Below are 25368 nucleotides of genomic sequence, written 5' to 3'. Positions count from 1 at the left end.
ATATGAATATTAGTCTGTAAATAAAAACACTTTTAACAAAAAGAAAATCGACTTCAAAAGAAAAACTTTTCTAAAACAAATTAATATGCACTAAAAAGTAAAAAAATAACGATAATACAATAATGTATTTAAAATTATTGCTATTTTAGGAGTCAGTGTCAGCCAAAGAAATAACTCTGACAGAACAGTCTGCTACATTAGATTGGCTGACACCGACTCCAAAAATCACAATAATTTTAACTACATTATATTATCGTTATTTTTTTACTTTTTAGTGCATATTCATTTGTTTTGGGCTGTTTTTCTTTTGAAGTAGATTTTCTCTTTTCTACGGGAAGCACCAGCTTTCAAATAGATAAAGAATCATCAAAATTGGTTCACCCAGTCGAAAGATCCTCCTTTTTTTGTTTAAAGTCGGTTAAAAAAACATAGTTTGATGATAAATTCTAAGCGTCCCAATAATACTTGGAACACTCCAATTAGATTGTAAGCTTGCAATTGAGATAGATTCCTCAAACATTCGCACATCAAAAATGCGATATTATTTGGTGATAGCAATATTGGATGGTGAAAATAATAAATTTCTATCAAAAATTTATTACTGAAATAAGCGCTATGAAAAGTTGATAGGGCCTAGTCAAAAATATTGACTCCCACGTGTGGATTACGTGATTACACCAAAACTATTTCAATAATAATTTTAGGTACAAGTGTATTGAACATAATAGAAACATATGCAATTATAATCTATACATAAAATATAAAAAACATGAATATAAACGGCCACTCGTTTAACCAAATATTACGTCAATATCATCAACTCCATGTTAAAAAACATACAAAGCATCCTCAAAATTGTTTTCTTAAAATGACCTTCAACAAAATCAATTATTATTTTAATTTTAAATATAGTTTCAAAATATTGTTGTTTAAATATTTAAATTTGTAATTTGCAGATTGTCACCGTGCGTGCACGATTCGTATGTAAAGGGTGTTCTCATTATAAAATTCGAGATTTAATTTTAAAATTTAAAAAATTTTTGAATCGAGAAACAAAATATTAGACATAAATCTGACAAGTCTGTTGGCAGACTCTTTCTCGTTTGGGGAATTTTGTGTCACTTGTATATTCGGACTTGGGTAGTCCTTGTGATTTAGACTTCAGAAAAGCCGTATGGCAACATAAAGATCATAGAGCCCCTTTTTTTGTAAAACTTCATTTGACAGCTAGATCGAGAACGAACTACATTATCTATGTACATAATGACGCCATTACTGAGATGCAGAAAAAGGCAGGCTCAGTGCTTGTGTCAAATTGTATAAAACAAATTGATATGTTCAAAAAATGTCACATTTTTCTGTCACGAAATACAAAACATTAGCATTTAGTTTCATCCCATTGACGATTTACTATCTATTTTGATAGTTGGCAAATTAAATTTCTTTCAATGTTCAATTGAACTCAATTAAATTATATAAAACCAATAAAAACAAGTGAAAATAAACAATTGATTGTTTGTTGATTACGGGTTCGTTTGTATTTTGACGTCATGTAAATAAAGAAAAATAAACAAACACATACATAATATATGTAACGTATAAATTTAAAATATAAACAATAGGTACCTGCGTACCTAACTATACATATAATGTTTCTAAGCTTATTTGCGCCCTCACGGGTAAACAGTGATGTTAACGAAAAAATGTTTCAAACAGAAGTTGTTTAATTTTTATAAGGAACACTTTTTACACTTAAACGGACGGACAACCGACAATGGACGAATTGAGTGATTTTATGAACACCAAAATTTTCCTCGTAGCATCTATTTTTAAGCGTTTCAAACTTGGGACTAAACTTAGTATACCTTGATATATTTCATACATATATATGGTATAAAAACTTAAAACTGATACTTCATAAGTAAGAGGCTAGGAACTGAGAAAATCACATTACAAATTTTGATGAATCGTGTACTAATGTTGAGAATGGGCCTTCATCAATCTTGGGACCCTAGGCACTTGCTTAGAATACCTAGTATAAATGATAATATCCAGTGTCTAGGAGTCTCAAGAAAATCTTAAAAATCAATTGTTCTTTACATTTTGTTCCACTGTTCAGTCATATCTTTGTGAGAAGCTTTTAAGAGTGGTTCCTCTTCATAAAAAATTATCGTTTTCAAATTGTGCTTACAATATTCAGAGGTGTCGATACTTATTTACTTTTTAATTTTTACAAAGCTCAATCTTTATAACTAGCGTCTATTAGTTATGTATGTATTCATTTGCAGCCGTTATATCTATCGATATCTGATGCTATGGCAAACTGTCAATTTTTTATATCGCAAATTTCCTCCATTCTAGTCAATAACTTCTAAATACCTTCCGAGGCAAATTCGACTCAACATCTTATGCATTTTGGCAAGAATACAAAATGTATGTGTTCTTATTGGGACACCCTTTAAATATGATTAAAGGAAGGAGAGGGGCTATTACTAGGTAACTTTGAATGGATATGTGGAATTTGAGCTAATTATTCAATGCCAACAGTCATCCATAATAATAATGAAATAAAATAAAATATGCATTTAATTGACATTTTTATTTTGCGTACATACATTTAACAAATTAAATTTTAATTGTGGTTTGTTTTTTTGTATTTTTTGTATTATGTATATACTGTTTTGTTTAGCGTTTTTCGAGCGTGAAATTTTTCCATTTTTTACGTGACTATTGAAAAATATATTGAGTTAGTGAACCAATAAACTTGTTTAGATGAACCATTTTGAATTTATTTTCAAATAATTTTGCACATAAATATATTAAACTCCATAGCGATGAACACACACTCAAAGTCCAATATACATTCAAATTTTCATTACCAAATATTTTTGAATTCAACTATAGCTTTACACCGAAATTATTGATATTTCACTGCCCATTGCTCAAACACTTTTGCATTTGGATTACCGTTCCCATTGTGCCAGTATGAGCAAAGACTCAGATCCAATTTCTATAAGATTATTGCGAAGTCCTTTGCTAATTTTATAAAAACGTTAAAAATTACTAAAAAAATAATTTTAAATACTAAAATTTGAATTTTTGTCTTTTCAAAGCGCTTCCATTTATGTCGTTCATCAGTTCCGTGCACCAACTAGAAACAGCCTGGCTTTCAAACTTATAAAACTAAGACAACTTTGCAGAGATCTGCGTTCTCTATTAGCAGTGACGCATATGTGCTTCTTTATTCTTTGAAACATCACTGCCCGTAAAATACACTTATTATCATTATATATAATTGGTGAGCTGGTTCCTTGTAACGATTTCTGTACCATTTCACATATTTTCTGTGCCCATCCCCACGCATTTTTCCCTGTAAATATAAATGTGCAATATACAATCAAAAAAAAAAGGCAGTTCCACATTCCACGTGAAAAATTGCGAATAAGAATATAACCTATGACTTAATCACTCAAACTTAAAAATTACAAGAAAATTCACTTGAATCACCTGAAATATTGAACATTGATTAATAATTGTAATACGCTATTTTGCGTCGGTAATCTTTGAAATCTCTCGGGTTGTTCATTTTTAACATAATATTAAAAAGATTTTAAATATTTATGGATTGATTTTTTTTTGTTACAGAGTCCACAAGCATCCGACAGTGAGACAAGTGATAATAGTCACAGTGATACAGAAACACCAACCAATATAGCCCATCATTTACCAACATTGGCATCAACGCTATCTCCTCAACAATTATTACAAAACAATAATCATCAAAATATGGCAACAATTGAAAGTGTACATTCAATGGCTGTATCCTTAGCTGCTGTTGCCGCCATGACAAATAATAATGCCTTGGGTGGTGTTGGAAATGTTGGAAGTGGTAATCCACCCATATCATTCTATCCTCCAGCATTATTATCACCATGGTATTTTAATAATATACGTAATTTTAATCACGAAGCTGTTACGGCAGCAGCGTTACAGCAACAACAACGGCGATTAGAAATTGATGTGCCATCATCAACATCACCAGATAAAACAACGGCCAGTCAACAGCAACCTCAACAATCTAGTAATAATAGCTCAAATAGTAATCATAATAGTAATACGGCGGGAGCATCAGCGGAACAGCCATTAGATTTAAGTTCAAAAGGTGGTGGAGGCTCGTCCTCATCATCGACAACGTCTACGGCTACAACGGGTAACTTAAATAATCATACGACACAACATCTTCTACATGGTACGATAAACGTACCTGGTGCGGGTACACTGGATCCCAGTAAATTAGCGGCGCATCGAATGCCTGGTCAAACTACGATTGATAATAAACATATATTCAAGTAAGTAGAGCAATTATTATTTAATTTTCTGATTTAATTTTAATTAGTTTTCATGATATCAATCAACAAAATCGTTTATATTCCAATTTTTAAAACTTGCTAGACAAATATTCCTGATTAGTGGATTTCGGTATTTAAATTTTTAAGGAAGGCCCGGAAAGTCCCCTGACAATTTTGATGGCATAATATACTACCAGATAAGATCAGATACTAACAGTTTTTGATGTGGGGATAAATTTTGAGTCACCTGTCCTGGAAAAATACTAAACCTGGCCTCAGTTATACTATAAAAACAATCCCAAAATGAATGATATCATGAAAATATTCCTAAATTTTACAATCTTAAAAAGTAATACTACCCCCTTTACAATATTGAAGCAATAATAATTATTTATCAAAAAAATATTTAACGAAGTCGTTAGCCGTTTCCCTGCTTGAAATACCTGTATAATTCCTAAGCAAAATTCATTCCATAACTGAATAAAAAAAATTATTAAAGTACATTTCGAAAGAGAGATTGTTTGAAAGTTAAGACATAGCAATTTATAAATTTAAACGTTTTAAGCAGTTACGATTGATTGATTCAGAATTAGCGAAAGAACTTTTTTTTTTATCTAAACCATACTTTTTTTTACAAGAAATTAGTTTCAGAATTGGAAGAAATATAGTTGTTAAGGAAAAAAATATGTTTTTTTCCAAAAATGTTACAAACTCTATTTTAGAAGAATCTCGTTCCATGGGGTAGCTGGTTATATTTCTATTCTAGTCGTGGAATAGTTATTTACGATAGCGTAATAAGAGAATTATTAACGTAGGCATGCAAAACTTCATCGACAATTGCAGAAGAACGTTAACACTAAGTTAACACGCGTATATCGTACAAAACTTTATCTACGCCTCCAAAATGTGAAAATAAATTATAATTATAATTTAAAATTTGCCATGAGTTGTAAAAAGCTAGAACATTAAAATAGTTGCTTTAGTAACTTGTTATTTGCTTAGATTTGACTAGTTTGATTGGTTGAAAATGAGTGTGGTAATGAAAATGAGAGCGGTAATGAAATTTATCGCACGCAAAATAAGTGGAAAAAGCTATTCTTATTTTGCGGAGGTAGATAAAAGTTTTTACTTTATGTCTAAGGTTTAGAATTCAGGCATGGGTGAGTTATTAGAGTCGAAGTCACCATTTTATAACTTAATTGTGTGCCATAAACTTTATGGTGTATCTCTTTATCCAAGTCCGCATGGCATATGTAAGAGGAAGCGAGACGGGTATACGACTCTTCTATCTATATCAGTTTCTCTTATAGTAATGAGATAGGTAGGCAAAAAAATGTTGTTGCTCTGTCTTACTCGTATTTTTGGTTGTCACTGTCTTACTCGTAGTTAAGAAACAGAAGTCTGAAAGACTTCTCTAATCCACGTTTGCCCATGCCTGGTTTAGATGGTCTTTATGTCTAAAGATTCTTCTTTCAAGGTCAAATATATACATATATAGTTGTATGCATACAAACGTTTGAAACCAATATATTTACTTACCAATAAATCTATTGACGCATTGAAGAACTCCATGAAATATTTCCTATAGTTCAATAGCTCCAAATAAGTATGATTTTGGCACATCTATAAATGATAAAGATATTAGGAGTGATTTGAATGAAATAATTATTAAATAATAATTTTGAATATTATATGATTTTTTTCTTCATTTTTAAAGCAAACAAGCGGTATTTTAATAAAATATTTGTACAAAAAGTTTAAAAAAACTCAATTAAAACCAAATAAACAATCAACAAAAAAATATATATATATTAATAATTTAATACCAAAATCAATAAATAAAAATATAATAAATATCATCCTATTTTTTTTATCAATTAATACAAATTATTTTGCACAGCATGATGTATTAAAAAACTAACTTTAATACAAATAGAAACATTTAATTACATAAATAGAATCATCAATCATCTTGGGATTTCATCTCCGAAAAAATGTAATCAAGGAAAATTTTGTAGAAACATATATAATATGTGATAAAAAGAAGAATAAAATAAAAAGTTTCCACCTCAAATTAGTGTGGAGCATAAATTAATGGTCCTTTGCAAATCCCAAATGCACTTTCACCCTTAGAGAGAAAAATCGCACGAAAATGAAATATAAGCCAAATAAAAGCAAAAAAAAAAATTAAATACTCCCGGTAAATTTTTCAGGTACGAAACCGTAAACTCGCATTTGAAACATATATAAGAACACTCTCCATTAAATTACCTTTTCCCTTTAAATAATTTGAAGATTGTCGCCAATTTTTTTTTTGGTGCGAAATCCTATACTCGCACTTGAAACATAGCTAAGAACACTCTCCGTTTAATTACCTTTCAAACCAAATCAAAAATGATGATCGGTTTAACCGTTTAGGCGTTATGATGCCACAGACAGACAGACAGACACACACATAGCGGTGTCAAACTTAACACCCTTTTTTTTAGTTCGTGGGTTAAAAAACACTAGAAACTTTGAATTTTTCACAATAAAACTCATCACCTTATATTATATTTCCACAAAGTTTCCCTTGTGTGTAGTTTTTCGGAGTTTTGTGAAATAATATGTTTTAAATGACTGCATTAAAATGATATAATTGGCATGGGCGACAAACTTTATTAAAATATCTCTTTTAGTTAAACCCACGTAATTAAAGTAAATATAAGACATTAAAATCAATTTTGGGAAAAAAAATTTTATAAATCAAAAATATTCGAAAATAACTTTTCTCAATATGTTGATAGTTAATATAGTAGTAGGTGAGAAAAACCAATTCCGTTATGGTTTTCCTAAAAAATTATCTGCATTTTTTATCTCTATCTCTATCTCTATATATTATAAATGCGAAAGTAAGTATGTTTGTTTGTTTGTTTGTTACGCTTTCACGCTAAAACCAGTGAAGGATTTTTAATGAAACTGTACAGCAATACAGCTCATACTTCAGAATAATACATGAGATATAATTTATCTCTATATATTATAAATGCGAAAGTAAGCATGTTTGTTTGTTTGTTTGTTACGTTTCACGCTAAAACTAGCAAGTGGTTTTCAATGAAACTGTACAGCAATATAGCTGATATATCAGAATAACATATGAGATATAATTTATAAAGATATATAAATAAAAAATTAAAAAAAATTTAAAGATTAATTTAATTTGATATTACCATAAATTACAGATTTCTGTAAAAGTAGTCATTTCACATTGCCATAAATTACATGTACTCAATGAATAATTACGACTATTATACATTTAAAAAAATAGAAAACCATAAATCGTTACCATTTTTTCGAGCGTTATAGAAAAGGGATAAGCGAGAGCAATTTTTATCAAAGTTTTCTTTTATACCCAGCGAAGCGGGAGGGTATCACTCTAGTTAGATATGATTGTTTTAAATAAAGTTATTTCGATCCAGATATCCTATACTTTAAAACTTATATTAAATAAAAATTGCATGTGTGCATCATGCATCCTTGATACAAAATTAAGTTCAGCCCAAATATTTCATTAAACAATTCCAACCAGTGTATTATCAGTAAGTACAGAACAACTAATTACATGATTCTGACTCATACTTAATCGATTCAAATTTTTTTTCCAATCCACTTAAAAATAAAATAGATATAAAAAATATTTTAATGCACAAATAATAATGCATTTTTTTATAATCATTAAATAAATATTTAAAGTTTTTTTTTTATTATATTCATTTACGTTATCTGGTTGTACATTTTTTTTTTGCATCTGTGTATGATGCATACGATTGACCTATTTACATTGCGACAAGAATGTCTTTAAAAAAATAAATAAATATGTTCATTTTTTTATACGTCTTAAAATAAATTTAAACGAATGAAATTATTTTTAAAAAGAATTTAATAAAATTATTTCGTTGAAATTCTTCATGTAAGACTTTTTTTGGAATTAAAGTATTGTATGATAAATATTGAGACGTCTATCTGTCTATCTTTTTGCTTCTAATTTACGAAATATTTAGTAAATACGATCTCATTTTAGAAATTTCAATATTTAATTTTTGTATGTTAAATATGGTGGAAGCGCAAATAAATGCATATTTAACACTTTCCAGTCCGAATTATTTTTGTTTTTGGCAGTTATTTTTATACCATGTATATATGTAATAAGCAAGGTATACTAAGTTTAGTCCCAAGTTTGTAACGCTTAAAAATATTGATGCTTTGAACAAAATTTTGGTATAGGTGTTTATAAAATCACCTAATTAGTCCATTTTCGGTTGTCTGCCCGTCTGTCTGTCAACACGATAACTCAAAAACGATAAAAGATACCAAGCTGAAATTTTTACAGCGTACTCAGGACGTAAATAGTGAGGTCAAGTTCGTAAATGAGAAACATAGAGTCAATTGGGTCTTGCGTCCGTAGGACCCATCTTGTAAACCGTTAGAGATAAAACAAAAGTTTAAATGTAAAAAATGTTCCTTATCAAAAAAATAAACAACTTTTGTTTTAAACATTTTTTTGTAAACATCACTGTTTACCCGTGAGAGCGCAAATTAGGCGTAAATTGTATAGTATTTATTATATGGGAATATCAGTTATATATGTGTGACATGTTTGTATGTGTAATGTGATATTTTATTTTCACTTGTTTTCTTTAATCTATACGTATAAAAGAAGAAACTGACGGCTGATTCACTAACTGGTCGATCAACGCACAGCTAAGACCGCTTAGCCTAGAACCATGAAATGTATGTATGAAACTTGGTCAATTTTGAAATTAGAAGTGTAAAAAATGATATATGAACCAATAATGGTTCAAAACATAAGTTTATTATATGACTATTTTCGAAAAATTATTCTTCAAGGGGTTAAAATGTGGGTGAAAGTTTATATGTCATTGTTGAAGTTAAAATGTGCTCATGATTTGAGACCAAAGTTTGCTGTATCACTTTTTGTATGAAAATTCATAACTAAAATAGGGAGTGTAAGTTTATACGAAATATTGTCATTTTTAACTACTTGTATGTATTTAAATTCGAAGTTCATTTACTTTTAAAATTATGTACCACTCTAACGCTTCCTAGATTTTCAATAAAAAAATGTTTTTGTAAAAAGTGAATTTTCAACGATATTTTGACACTCATTTTTTTGAAGTTATTCAATAAATTGGAAACAATAGCTTTATAATCCTCTGATTTATTCTTAACTTTTTTATGTGATAAAAATGCTTGATTAATTTTTTCATAATAGGAGGGTAATCAGAAAAAAAAATGCAATATAAATTATCTTTGAGTGAAGGAAAACCATTTTTTTTTTTTTTTTTTTTGTAAAAGTAGTGCAATCAATACTAGCCTCAATTAAAGAGCCAGATGGTAGGCTACAGGCAAAATAGTGTATGTGAACTGGCTTATTTATTGTCTGCCAGTACTATTGATGAATTCAACAACTTACACAGAAAATAGTATTGGCTTCAATTTGTTTAAAACTAAAAATATTTCTCTAGCTGGCTCAAAATTTATATTTTTATTAGTACTTTTTTTTCAAAATACACTTTGGAAACTTACGTTCTTGTTCTATTCACCTCTTCCATTATATTTAATCTACCAACTCTTAAAGGCGCTAGAAAAATTTTAAATTAGTGCTAAGTTAAAAATTATTGGATATTCGTGCTATTAGTCAAAAAGAATTGACAAAAAGATGCAGAATAGATAAACAAAAGTCATTTTATCTTGACAAAACGGATTTTCTGCATAGTAAGAACCAAAATTGAATTTAGGGCTTGCGTTCTAAGATATTCAAGGACCCATCCATTATTATTACTGCATCCACATATATTAGAAAATCGCTAAAAAAAATAATAATAAAATAATAAATATCTTATAATTATTTTAAATATTAATAAAATTGCATTTAAAAATATTTTTAAATGGCCTAGATATTTGATGTCACCATTATTAATAAAAAACCTCAAAAAAACTATACACAAATTTCAAAATAATAATAATTTATAATTAAATTAAATTTAAATCAAAATATAATTAATTTTTACATAAAATTATTATAATTTAATACAAAAAATAAAAAATATACGAGATAAAAAAAATTTATGATAAAAATATGAAAAAAAAATTATTATTTGTAATTTAATGATACACTTGAAATTGATCACTTTGTCATGTATGATAGCCTTGAATATGCTCTGTCCGATATGTTCTTTTGTATCAAAGTCTCTTGAATGTTGAAATATTTAATGGGCGTAAATCGTATAATATAGATATTTTTGAACTAAGAAAAATATGAGTCTAAAAACTTATTGAAAGGAAAATTGTTTTGATGTTTGAGTATTTAAACGCAACAAAATTTTACCATGAAAAATAATAAAAATTGCTGACATAAATGACATTTTCATAATTTATTTGTCGTTTTAGAGATTAAATGATGGAAATTCATACACATGTACAGGAAAATATTTATAAAGGAAGCTACTAAAACCAAAACAAATTTTTTGTTTATTTCAAAAGTTACACGATATCATTAATTTAGAAAAATAAAAATTTTTTATATTTATTTGGATAAAATATTTACCAACTGATGCTAATTTGAAAAACATTGACCCTTTACAAAACGCAATATTTATAAGTATTACTTGAAACTAAATGAGAAATTTTTCGATTATAATCTAACAATAATGTAAAAACTTCGTTTAAAAACCAACAAATTATAAAAATAAAGCGATCGAAATAAATCTATTGAATATAAAATATTATTGGTAGCAAAAGTAAAGAATGTCTTAGATCTCATGTTCGTTACCTCCCTCTCGAAGCTGAATGAGGCAATTATGAATTCTGAGGCGTCTTTACTTTTTCCTGTTGCTGAGATGAGAGAAAGGTACCTTCCCCCTCCTTGTTTCGCGTAGCTAAATGCAAGTAACTACTTTTACCCCGCAGGCTCGATAATAAAATATACTTTAAATAAGTATAGAAAAAAATGTGTATGTATACCTACTTAATTTTAGCGTTAGGTGTACAAACTTGATTACAGTTATGCTTGATTTTATATAGAAGTTAGGAACCATTTCGAATTGTGGGCAAATCATTTAAAGGTTTGTTATTTCACAATCACAAGTGTGATTTTTTAGCATACAAATATCAATGATTTTCAACGGGATTTCAATCTCATAATATTAATATTATTTGTCGCTATTTTTTCATTGAGGCAAACAACAAACGCTGCCATGCAAGGCCTTAATAAGGTGATTACACTAATTCAAGGTTTTTCTTATTACATGTAATATCTTTTCAATATTAATTGTATATATTTCTATCTATACAATACACATACATACATATTTCAGATATACTTAAATCCGTAAAACTTTATTTAATATATTTTATTTAAAAATATGTTTTTGATAAATGTTTTATCAAAAAAATATATGTTTTATTTTATTTTTTTATAAGATGATTTATTTGTATATTAGTTTTAAGTTTATTCTGTTTTAAATATCAGTAAATTACTCGCAAAAAAAAAAAATCGATCTTTAAAAAGCTTTCTTCATCGAAGTTTTTTTTTGCTATACGCTCTTAAATTCATGCAAAATTAATTTTACTATTTTTCCATACACAAAATAGAGAAAATAACCGATAAACTTGACATAAATATAAGATAAAATTTCCAAATACCTATATAATAAAATACATTTTTCGTGAGCTAAAAGTTAAGGTAGTAATAGATTTGGCATTCAGAATTTAATTAAACTTGGCATAGTTGTCCATTACTATATCATAATTAATCAGTTAAATTTTTAGGGGCCTTCAGAGAACTCTATAATTGACTGCAGACGTCTTCATTTTATAAATAATTTAGAAGATACGATTATGGAAAAAAATTGACAAATATTATACAAAGAAGTTTTACCTAAAATTTAATTTTAAAAATAAACTATTAAGAATATTACAAAATAATTTTAATAATTTATAAATTTATAAAATAATTCTTTTTACTAATTTCATACTTCAAAATTATAATAAAAAAAATTATACTTTCATAATAATTTACTTATGAAATTATTGCAATAAAAAAAAAATTATCATTGAATAAATAAAACCTATTTAATTTTTTTAGTGTTACTACGAATATAATTTTTTTCTTGAATATAATCAAAAAATACATATACAAATATTAAAAAAAAAAATTAAATAAAATAATTATTTTTTTTATAAAAAGATAATAAGTGCAGGCGCAGTAATGTTTGTGAGGACACCATCGTACAAAGGTTATTGACTTTTTTTAATTAAATTTTTATGTTATCAATTTTTTTTTTTTTTTCAAAAATAATTATGCATATAATGATTCATAATATTTTTATTGAATTAATAATGCACTGCAAACCAACTGTCATATTTAATTTGAGTATGTCTGATGATAAAATATTACGTACCTATTCATTGGATGCAAATCAGAGCTAGTAGCGCCAAAGGTAGCAAAATTATTCTCATTTTATAACAAAGTACCTGGATGACCGAGCTTTACTCGGTATTTTTTTGACTTAAAAAGGCACAAATTTTTTCACTCATATAAGAACCATTTAAAATGTCTCCACACAAATACTAATTTGAATATACCGGTTATGTACTTTATTTCGTCGTCAATAGATGTCAGGAAGAGTCATATTTTGCAGTCAATGTTTCAGTTTTTCCCTGAAAACGCGGATAAAACGACGTTTCTAAAAATGAAACCTAGCTCTTTCGATTTTTTGTCCAAAAAAATCTCCTGCATACTAACTTTTATGAAAATCGTTGGGGGAAATCCGGGATTGCTGAAGAATTGGTCGGTTAAATATAATCATGAAGATAATATGCGGGTAACATTATTAATTATATAAATCATGTGTTTCCGAACAACTATCGAAAATTATTCATGTTAAATAGTAGTACAACTCCTCAAGAATATATTCCAAAATTATTCTTTTCATTAAGATACAATTATCTTCCATTACAATAAGCTTAATCATGTTTTTACGAAAACTTTTTTACCAACGAGATTTATTAAAAATATTTAATCGTTTTCTTAACGTGAGAATAAGAAGAATAGAAAAAGTTTTTGAATGGTTGTATTTTTAAATCAGTTTTAAATCAATGCACGGAAAAAACGTTCAAATTTTAATCATTTTCTTTAAACTGAGGCGCATCCATTAAATAAGAAGAAAATTTTGTGTAATTCACCTGGAAAGCAATTTACGTGACTATATTGCTTCCCGTCGCGTTGTTTCAATATTATCAGTAGATCTTAAACAATTATCAAAAAAAATACTTCCAAACGACTGTTCAAATTTTCATCAAATATAGTTGACAATTATTCCCGTTAAATTATTTTTCAAAATAGGTCCATTATTTTAGAAGCTACTAGGTACAGTGAAGATCCAAAAACAAACTTTAATGGATCATTAGGCCCGAATAAATTAAGTAATTCTATATCAGCTTGTTGTCTTATATCATCTATATTCCAAATTATTTTCCGGAAATTTAGTATTACAAAAAAATCTTAAAACAGACTTCGGTACAAGTTCAAAATCAAAGAAACATAAATGATTACAATTAAACGCTTTATAATTTTAAAATCAAATTTAATTTATTAACACATATTTGCATTCATATTAAAATTATTAAATTATGCACCAATTAAAAAAATCTGTAATTTGTTAAATAATTTTTTTTTTAAGACATTCAGTTCGAGCAGTCCGTTCGTGAAAAGGTCAATCACACCTAAATATGTTATTATTACAGATGCGAAGTTTATTTTTTTATATTCCATATATATCACACATCATAACAATAACTCGGGTGGTGGTGTTTAATCAACGCCTAAAAAATTATTTGCAACTCTGTCTGTCTATGTTTGCATATTACTGCACATTTTTTTTATTATCAATGTATGCATTCACTGCACTCATTTATATAGGCTACAGGTTCATTTATTAACGTTTATACAAAATTTACAAATTCTTACTTGCAAATAGTCAGATGCAGAAAGCAGAAGTTCCTAAACCGAGATAACACTTTCAATGGGTTTTTACTGAATGCACTGCTTCAATAGAATTGGGATTTTAAAGAAAAAAAATTTTTATTTTTTTTTAACAAAAATGGAAAGATCCATATATAAGTTTTATTGCAAAACTGTTTTTATTTTTTATTTTTTTATGATAATTTTAAAGTTACAGGTAGTTTTAAAAGAAAAGAAGAAACGAAAACGCCCGACAAAAAAAATGATCGTAAAAAATCGTGTTACGTCATAATGTTAATTAATAATTGTATACAGTGTATACTATTCAATTAACATTATTACGTCACAACGATGTTTTGCAATCTTTTTTTTTTGCTCGGTCGTTTTCATTTCCTTTTGAAAACATCGTTTAAAACTGCCTATAATTTTAAAATTATCATGAAAAAATTAAAAATACAAACAGTTTTGTTATAAAACTTATATAAATATGATCTTTTCATTTTTGTCAAAAAAAAAATTTGGTTCAAAATCCTAATTGGCTTCAATCTGTATATTTGATGAGAAACAACTAAACATACCAATTTCCTGTGACTCCCTCCATAGTAAAAACGCAATAATTTTTAACTCCATGGCCCAAAAAGCACCTAAAAAGAATTTATCCAACTAGTATGCCAACGCTGATTTACTTTCCCTTGAATGCAGTACTCTGGAATTGTCTCTCAATCTTAAAACGCATTTTTCTTTAAAATACATTTTTCGGGATGGTTGACATGATATCTCAAGTTCTACTCGACCGATTGCTTTGAAATAAAATAAAATAAATAAATAAATAAACTTTATTTTGTTTCCGGAACATACACCCATACAAAAGGAATTGTGTTTAACACTCAGCAACAATGAAAATAATCAGTGATAAAAAAATAAATAAAAAAGTAAAAAATAACATAAAAATAACAATAATAAAAAAAATTAAATAAAGAAAGCATTTAATTCTATGATTTAAGCTTCTAGAACATAATAGCCCCTTGATTGTAAATTAACGGACTTATAAGTTAAAGCTTGTTTGTCCGAAAAAATTGATATGCATGTATAGTGCCCGTGATACGGAGTCTAACGGAAAATGGAAAAAATAATCATCCCAACGAAGCGGCAATCAGATATGACAAATCAAAACAATCAACAATCGTGTCATGGCATTTGTATGATTAAAATGAAAAAACAACGGAAGACGAAAACTGCGAATGAGATGTTTTTAAAACTATTTCTGCATGTCATCCGTTATTTTGAGCTCCCTATGCAACTAACTTGCTATTGTACCTGTAGGAAACGTTTGAGGATGAAAATCAAGATTTTCGGACATAAATTAACATCTAAAATTCTATCAAATCAAGTAAATCAACCTCTATTCCATATCTATATGTGTATTTTGTAGGTACGTCATATATTTGGCAATAAAAAATACACATATAAAAAACCCCGTCATGAATAAACTGTTTATCAAAAAAAAAAAAAAAAAATTGCATATTATTTTTAAAATTGTGTACATACATCATAAAAAGATAATTTATTATTAAAGTCATTAAACGAATTAAGAACAAAAAATAAAAAATAAAAGCGGAACATTTTTTAACATAGAATAAAAAAAATTATCCTTTTTAAATAATATATTTAATGTAATTTATTTATTTATACATAAATATTTTGTCCTTGTATATGTATAATAAAAAACACTACTTATCTTTGTATGAAATAATCGATTGGGCCCGCCGTTTCTTGAACTAATTGAGATAGATAAATCATACACGGGTTCGTTGCTTTTCAATTAGCACACAAAAATGAGTTAAATATGAATCAAATTGAAGTTAATACAAAATAATACTTTTAGAATAAAAAACATCTTTTTTTTATTGAAATATTAACTTAAAAGCACAGAATTATTTTTATATTTTATTCAAATAAAATAAGCGTGGCATAGGTATCTATTACTTAAAGCAATTATGAAGACATGTAGAGAACACGCTTTTTACATTAAAATATATCTCATCGTCACAAAATTTGTACGCCTTTTACCATTCTAATTGATATTACTATAACAGTACATATAGCTTTATCACTTAGAATGGTAAAACCTGTGCAAATTTTGTGGCGCAGAGATACATGGCATATAAAAATTATTTTGTACTCTTTAGATTCCATTTCAATAACATCGTGATTTTATTGTTTTTTCTTTTTAACTTTTTTCTTAAGACTGAAAAATTAATATTAAATAGAGGAACATGGGGTAAGGAGAGCCCGCGAGTAATGGAAGCGAGTCCAAAATGGACTTCCCTAATGCCTGTAATTATGTAAATGAAGTTCGAGTGTCTTTGTTTATATTTGATAGAACTAGCCTAAAGCGCACAATGGCTTAGTTGTACGAGACGATTGTTTGATTTTTGCTGCAATGTTATAAAAAATACAAAAGAATAACGTCCCAGGTCAGCATTAAATACATACGTTTAATATTGTATTTACGTTAATTATATCTCTAAATCTATCTAATTAAAGTATGAGTATTGAAATATTGATAGTTTACGAGACGTAATTTTGAAATTTTATTTGTTCTATTGAAGGTTAAGCGGAAGAAGGAGAGCTGTATGGCTCTCATTACCCCATCGCAGGATTTTTTATTCCTCGTACCTATAATAATTTGAAATTTCGTGGGAAATAGGAAAAAATTAGACGATAATATGTGCCATGAGTGCTCCAGGAATGTTCATCCCACTACTTTTTATTTTTCCTCGCCAACGTCACTCGCCTCAGCTTGAAAAAGATGGACCACCGGGAGCTATCTACACCTGCTCTAATAATGGTTGGGCAAACGAGACCATTTTGTCACCAAATGTTCTTTTTATTATTTAATTCTTTGATATATAAGATTAGATTTATTTGAGACTGACTGAAATCAAAGATGAGACGGATTAAATTTCAAGGGCCGCAACAAAATAATTAGCATTTCAAACATTTCGAAAATTAAAAATAAATTTTACTATTTACTCATGTTCAAATTGATTTAAATTGAGATTGTTTATTTTATAATTCATAAATAATTTTCGTGAGAATTTCTTCTATCGTCTAATCTTTAGCATAAAGTATTTTTATTCGATAAACGGTGGTTTTCCGGTATGTTTTGCGCGAGCAATTCTCACAAAACTTAATTTCTCACAAATTATCGGCCAGAATTAGTTCAATTTTAATATTTTTTGTATTAAATTATACAACTGCAATTATTGCAATTCAAATCTAAGTATATGTTTCGCATATGATAGATAGATACTATACAGTATGTTCCATAAGTTTAGCTACCCTTTACCAATAAATATGTAGAGTCAACTAGATACAGAAAAATATTTCAAACAAAAGACCTTGCATTGATCAATGATCTTCAGTGTTATTTAAAAGCCAACTCCATTTCGTTATTGATATGAGATAGAAGACGAATTTCAGGTTTTAACAAATTCTCTATAAAATAGCTAACATTATTTGTCTTCAACATTTTTTCGAAATACAACTTCACTTGGCAGAATTGAATAAAAAATTCAGTATATCTTAACATTTATGATCTCTTTTAGATGACCCTGAAGATTAAAATCAAGGTCTTTTCAAGATGACCACCCCCTCCCCCCTTGAGTTCAACAAATTTTATTTGAAACATTTTATTTTTGTATTAGACCTAACCTACAAGGTATTTTTCATTAACTAGAAGTTAAAGAATTTCGGCTCATGCTGTATACAGCAAAGAAACATTACAGCAATCGTACCTAGTTACGGATTAATGAATTGATTGAAGTCAATTAATTATGGTTTGTGTGTGTAATTTTTTATTGATTAATTAACGAGATAATCTGTTGTTTTGTTAATTTCTTCAAAAGTCAATTAATATTCAAATTAAGTTTAGAAATTAATTGCTTTCACAAAAATTGTTGAATATATGTGTGTGTGTGTATGTGTGTATGTATGTATGTGTGTATGTACGTACGTATGTATGTATGTATGTATGAATGTATCGTATGTATGTAATGTCATTAAATATCTTAATTGAAATCAACAATTTATCTGCAAATTTATAAATATACGCAATCATTATTTAGAAATCTATTATATTATTAAATTGTCCAATTTGCATATAATTAAATTAGCAAATAGATAGTAAAAACATTTTTTAGTTTAAATAAATAATTATTATTTTTATGCTTAACCAAATATTTGTGATGACTTTTTATTGTCGATATTTTTTTTTTTTAATAGTACACAAAAAGTACTACGTACGCGCTCTTAAAAGTATGAAAACAAGAAAATATTTTCATCTGAAATTGTTATGATAAGTAAAGTCTTGTGGAAAACTTTTTAATCTTAGAGGTCCTTCGACTGTAATGACGATTTTACTTTCCATAACAATTTCAGATGAAAATTTTTTCTTGTTTTCATACTTTTAATAGCGCAATTCTGTACTTGTAGGGGTTTTAGTTTTCGAACTTTATTTTATTTAAATCATTTTTGGGTTATAATTTCGTGAGAAAGTACATCAACATATATATATTAGAAAAGTGCTATCATAGCTTTATGTCCTCTAGAGGGCGCCGTATTTAATTTAATGTGACGGAACATAGCTATACCCAGCGGACGATTAAGACGATTTTAACGATACCTCATTTATCAAATTATGATAAGTAGTTTAGAAGGTTGTTGCCACTTGTTTGAATTATACCGTTGTAATTTTAAACCAAAACAAATATTATTAGTATAAAATATTTTATTTAATATTATTGCTTCAATTTTGAAATTAATAGGGTAGTCATTATCAAAACAAATTGTTAACCTATAATCAACCAGATATCTCCCCCTCAAAAATTGCTTCGTTGTATACTGACGTTGAATACTTAATAGCCGAACTTTGTTTAATAATTTACGTTTCAGGTGTATTGAGAAAATATTTTAACTAAAACTAAATTTTAAATACATTTTTTTATCATAATCTGATTATCTTCGGAATACACCCTTGTTGAAAATCTAAATATTTAATATTCCTTTAATTTAAAAAAGCGACAAAATGTTTAACTACAGTATAGTTTTGATTCCAGAGCAAAACCTCGGATGTCAACGGTGACTGGCCGGCGGACATACACTGAAGATGAACTACAAGCCGCCTTACGTGACATACAATCTGGAAAATTGGGAACACGTCGTGCCGCAGTTATATACGGTATACCACGCTCCACATTACGTAATAAAGTCTATAAATTAGCAATGGAACGGGAACGTGAAAGTCATTTACTATCCGCCGCTCCAGTAAAATTAGAAGATGATGAAACAAATGTAACGACTGAAGAAAAAGAATTGTCAGGTGATGAGGAAGAGAAGGAAGTTGAAAAAGTATTACAAAAACCTTTATTATCAATGGATGATATTTTACGGTTTTCTACATTAGAATCACCAATTACAGAAAATTTAAAACATTTACTGCAAAAAGGTGTTTGTAAAGATACGCAAGAAAGTTTAGAAGCTAATAATTTTGCCCCTTATATACAATCGTTGTTGTTACGGGCGTCCGGTGGTTTGATTTCGGGACATAAAACTGATCAATTAATGAGTGCAATTAAGTTAACTGAAACGGTACAAAAGTTGTTAGCCGAATCAGAACAATCTGATCAACATTCAGATATTGTGAACAATGGTTGTGGTACCACTGAACGTAGTTTATCGCGACAAAGTTCTACAAATTCTGTTATAATTCGTAACGACAAAATACCTCCAATGAAATCAGGCACACCAGAAGTAATTGATACAGAAACAAATGATTCACAACAGCAGACCAGTGACTCACCATCAAATGTGATACTCAAAATTCCGTCCTTCAAACCTACAACCAGTAAAAATGGTGGTGATATATTTCGACAAAGTCCAAATGTATTAGATCCACAAACACCGTTAAATATTACATCCCCACACCATGGAAGTGGGAGTATTGGCGGTGGCGAATCAAATTCACCACCAGCTGCTATACTTGGTAAAGGTATAATGTCATTGAAGGACGTCATTGCCAAGAGTATCAGTCAAAAGTTTCAACAAAACGATCAAATGAGTTTGAAAATGGCAGCAGCTGTGGCTACTTCCCCAGTTATAGATATGGATTTTAATTCAATCAAACGTGGTCGATATACACCTCCTCCGTCAATGGGTGGTGGGATATCGGTTATTAAAAATCATCAAGATATGCATGCAAATCGACAATTTCCACAACCACCAAAACCTCAAAATAATAATTCATCAGCAAATTCTCAGCAACAATCCCAGCAAATGGGAGGAGGAAAAGGCACACGACCGAAACGTGGAAAATATCGTAATTATGATCGTGATAGTTTAGTGGAAGCAGTGCGCGCAGTGCAACGTGGTGAAATGTCTGTGCATAGAGCAGGAAGCTATTACGGTGTGCCACATTCTACGCTAGAATATAAAGTAAAAGAAAGGCATTTAATGCGACCTAGAAAACGTGATCCCAAACCTCAACCTACTGATGGTGATATTAAAACACAAACAGTACCAAGTAAACCTCAAGAACAAATACGTAATATAGCAGATAAAAATAAAACAAATATTAAACCACCTACCCAAAAATTTTCACCCACATCACCGAATGGTTTAAAAATGCCGTTGTTTGATCCAAGTATGACACCAATTGGATACAACCATCCTCCATTCCCATTTTGGCCACATCCATCATTCCATCCAATGCAAATGCCATCTACCTCTGGATTCCCGCCTCATCCAGATTTATTTGCCACGCAAATGATGCAAAGGATACAGGAACAAAATGTTGTATCATCACCACCACATTCTAGTACCTCTTCCGGAGTACCCACTGCTGCACAACTAGCAGCGGCGGCAAACTCGGCAAGTACACGAGAAATCGCCGAATCACTGTATGATGGCACTGGTGCAAATGGTACTTTTTTAGATGGTATTATAAGGTCGAGCCTTGAGATGGGTATACCTGGTTCCAGTAACAACAAACATGGCGAAGATAAATCATTAACACCAGAAAATATGTCGAATAAGGCGTTGTTGGATCAATTATGTAGGAATAGTCGTCTAACACCGTTACCCAAGCCGAATTTATTAGATCCACAAAGTTCTGGTGATGAAAGTAGTTCATACAATTCAAAACGTACACAAAGTCCAATAAACTTTTCACGTGATTACACTGATAATAAATTAGATAGTACACCCGTAAACTTTTCAAGTGGGGGTCGTAGTGGGGGTGGTCGGAATTCAACTGACATTGTTGAATTATCAAATGATTCAAATGAATCAACGACAGCGCCATTACCAATTAGTGACCGAAAACGTAAACATTCGATTGATAATCATTCAGAAGGTGAAGGTGAAAGATCATCAACGACAACCAGTCCTTCACCCACATCGAGAATTTATGTGAAACCACAATTTCAAGAAATAACAAAACCAGAAAATTTAAAACCTGAAGTATTAGTACGATTTAATCGATTACATGATACTGTCGGCAGTAGTTTATCCGATTTAAGTGAACAATCGCATACAATGTTATCGGATCGAAACGGTATAAAAGAAACAGTTGCAGTTGTAGATGAAAGTGCCTCAATTGTGAAACCGGAAGCGGGGGGCCAAGACTGACATCTAGCACGGTTTTTATAAAATAGCATTTTTGTTTTTTAGTTTATTTGTTTGTTGCAAGACATTTTTAACAAAAAAAAAAAAACTGCATTGTTGTTGGCGAGTTGTAAACAATTTTTTTTAAACGTTATTTTTTTTATGGAAACATAGTTTCCGTTGTTTCTCGTTACAAGAAAAATGACATCGTTATGTATAGAGAAGAAAAAACAGCAGATTCTTAATTCTCATTTTGAGCAAAAAATATATAAAAATAAAAAAACAAAATTATGTGTTCAAGATATTTTTTGATTTTCATCAAAGCAGTACCAACCACACCAAATATCTCTAAAATATATTTTTGTGTCGTATGTAAAAAAATTAATCATCAACCCCGCCCTTCCCCCAGTGATTAAACTAAATTAATAAGTGTTTTTTCGGAGAAAATAAAATTTATATAAAAAAAAAAATATTTAAATTATATGTTCGTCGTTCGATGTTTTTCGGCATATATTCTCTCTCTAAAAAAAATTTCCAAAAAAAAGTAAAATATATCAATGTATTCTCTATGTGTCTTGATTGTCGCGTATACCTCAAAAAATTATTAAAAATATTTAAAAAAAACTTCATAAATTACATTTTAATATTAAACGTTTTTATGGTAATTATTAATTAATATGCATTTATAATTAAATTTAAAAAAAATTAATAAAAAATCAGACTGCTTTGATGTTAAAAATATATCAAATTTGTAAAAAAATGATAATCTTGGAAAATTTATTATTATTATTAAGAAAAAAAAATCCAAGAATTATGAAAAAAAAAATTATATACTATCTGTGATTTATCCAAAATTTTTGAATGTATATTTTCTCTAAAAATATCTAAAAATATTTAAATTTAAAATGGATTAATTAATTTTTAAAAAATTAATTATTATTATATACATTATATACATACATTAAACATATTTGATATTTATTAGGAAAAAATCCATTTTTGTACGTAGTGATATATAAATTTTTTAATTCAGAATTAAATTACATAATTTAATTTTAATTTTTGATTATTTTTTATTTTCACATACGTAATGTACATATTCAAAATAATTTGTTAAAACAAATTTTTTTTAATCGTTTTTTTGTTTGTTTATTGTTATATTTATAGAAAAATGCTTTGTTTCTTTGGATCTAATTTGTTTTGTAAGCCATTATTTTCAAAAATATTTTGGAATTTTTCCTTCATTAAGTGTGGCACAAAAACTCAAAATAAAAATTCAGTTAAAATTACCAAAATATACTGTACAACAAATAATGCATAGTGACAATTAAAAATTTTATTAATAGCTAAGATACCTATTCCCGTAATAAGGAATAATCAATGCTCCAATTGTGGTGGAATTTTACATATTTTTTTATAAATAAATAGAATAAATTCTTTTAAATTTCTTTTCTTAAATTCCTCAAAAAATTTTACGACAATAAAATTCATTAAAACCTACAGAGCCACATTTTTTTATTTTCCCATTTTTGATCCGGAAATACAAATAATAATATTAATAATCTGAAAATAAAAAAAATATTTGAACTAAGTTAAATTCTTGGTTTTAATCATTTTTTAGATTTTTCGACCTTGTCTTCGGTAAATAAAAAATTTAATTAAACTCAATTTTGTCAAAAGACACATTTTTTAGCTAATTTTTTTAACTCTTCAGACCGGTCGTCTTTTGTACCACAATCATTACTCTGGTGATGAAAGAAAATCTCACCCCGTGCGCAACAGAGTGAATCTCACCCCTGGCGCTAATTGAAAATGATTTTTCTAAATTATAAATTCAAACGGTAGTGACGTCAACACATCGCTTTCGTAACGCCACCACACGGAGAAATGATAAAATAACATGAATAATGATAAATGGTTTGTCTCTCGACTGGCTTTCACTATATTATAACGCAATTTTCCATAGAAACAAGCCAAAAAATGTGAATTTAGCGTGATTCCGATTGGTTCGCCGCCTCAACGGATGTAAATACGTCACTACCAATAGCAAGTCGTTTTTTTATTTAAAAATATAACTATTTTTTTATTAATAATTAATAAAAAAAATGGAAATATTAATTTTTTTTAAATTACTTAAATACTTTAGATGAATTCTTTCATTTATATATTTATTTGTAGTGAAAAAAATAAAAATTAATACAACATTGCGGTTTTTTTCTAACCGACTTTACTGAAGTGATAAGAAAAACTCTCATAGCTGTAAATAATTTTTTGGTCTATATTTTGAGTTTAGTCTATATTATTCACTATCCTGTAATGCATGCAATTTTCAAGTGGTCATAAGCGTGAGAGAATCTCTTTACGCAACCATTCTGAAGGGTTTAATATTTATATACACCTTAGAAACAAAGCAATCCGCATAGTTTTTTACACAACAATTTCGACGCATATTTAAAATAGTAGGCATGGTTGTTCAAAATTTTCTCCAAAAATAAAAAAGTAAACTTATATTATTAAAAAACAACCATTCAGCTCTCAGGTACTTATTCAATAAAAGAAAAACAAAATATTATTTAAAAAAACAAAAAAATACCTCAAAAACAGTATAATCTTTATTTTTACGTTTTAAACCTCCGTTTTAAATAGGAGGTAAATTAAAAGTTTAATTCTGAATTAAAACCATTTTTATTTAAATATTCGATGATATGACAATTGAAGTGCAATTAGATTGATAAAAACGGTATAATTATAATTATATTTACATCATTAAAAAAAAAACATATTAATTAGTCTAAGATAAACAAAAATTAAAAAAAAAAATATTATAAAAAATATTATATCTTCTATATTTGAGAACGGCATTGTTTATTAAAAAAAATATTGGAGAGACATAAGATTGAATATTAAAAACAAAAACAAATCAGTACTGGTTCACGATTCATGTAAAAGTAGTATAAACGCCGCCATCTTTAAAAAAAACACAATTTAATAGCGATGTGTAAAAAAAAACAACAAACTGTATCTACATAGTGATTTTTTCTAGAACAATGCTTATCTGAAAAAAAAGAAACCTTTCTCTCTCTTTCACACAACAACCGTCAAACAACAAAAAATACCATACCAAACCGAAGCCGACAGTTAAATACCTGTATGTTTGTGGGGGGCTCGATGACTCGCCTCTCTGAGCAAACATTACAGGATCCGCAACCAAAAACCGGATTACAAACAGACAAAATACATTTTACCATTTGGACCAATAAAAATAATAATTATTATTCTTATTGTTTTCATACCGAGAAAACAAAATCGATTTCTCAATATTGTGAACGA

The 25368-nt window shown here is 28.3% G+C and overlaps 1 protein-coding gene across 2 annotated transcripts in view; it reads left to right on the top strand.

Moving 5' to 3' along the window:
- Window positions 1-22510, top strand: part of LOC123305684 (mushroom body large-type Kenyon cell-specific protein 1) — a 162366-nt gene extending 139856 nt beyond the window's left edge. The window contains exons 4-5 of one of the 2 annotated variants that reach the window (XM_044887472.1): window positions 3646-4349; window positions 19494-22510. In XM_044887472.1, the coding sequence (XP_044743407.1) occupies window positions 3646-4349; window positions 19494-22062 (3273 nt within the window). In that variant the 3' untranslated portion in view covers window positions 22063-22510. Of the gene's footprint in view, window positions 1-3645; window positions 4350-19481 lie in introns of both variants that reach the window. The other variant, XM_044887470.1, reaches the window with a different exon arrangement.
- Window positions 22511-25368: the final 2858 nt, after the last annotated feature.

The sequence above is a fragment of the Chrysoperla carnea genome, chromosome 1 (genome assembly GCF_905475395.1).
Source record: "Chrysoperla carnea chromosome 1, inChrCarn1.1, whole genome shotgun sequence".
NCBI lineage: Eukaryota > Metazoa > Arthropoda > Insecta > Neuroptera > Chrysopidae > Chrysoperla > Chrysoperla carnea.
Note: the sequence above shows the minus strand (reverse complement) of the source record. Positions and strands in the feature narration are given on the sequence as shown.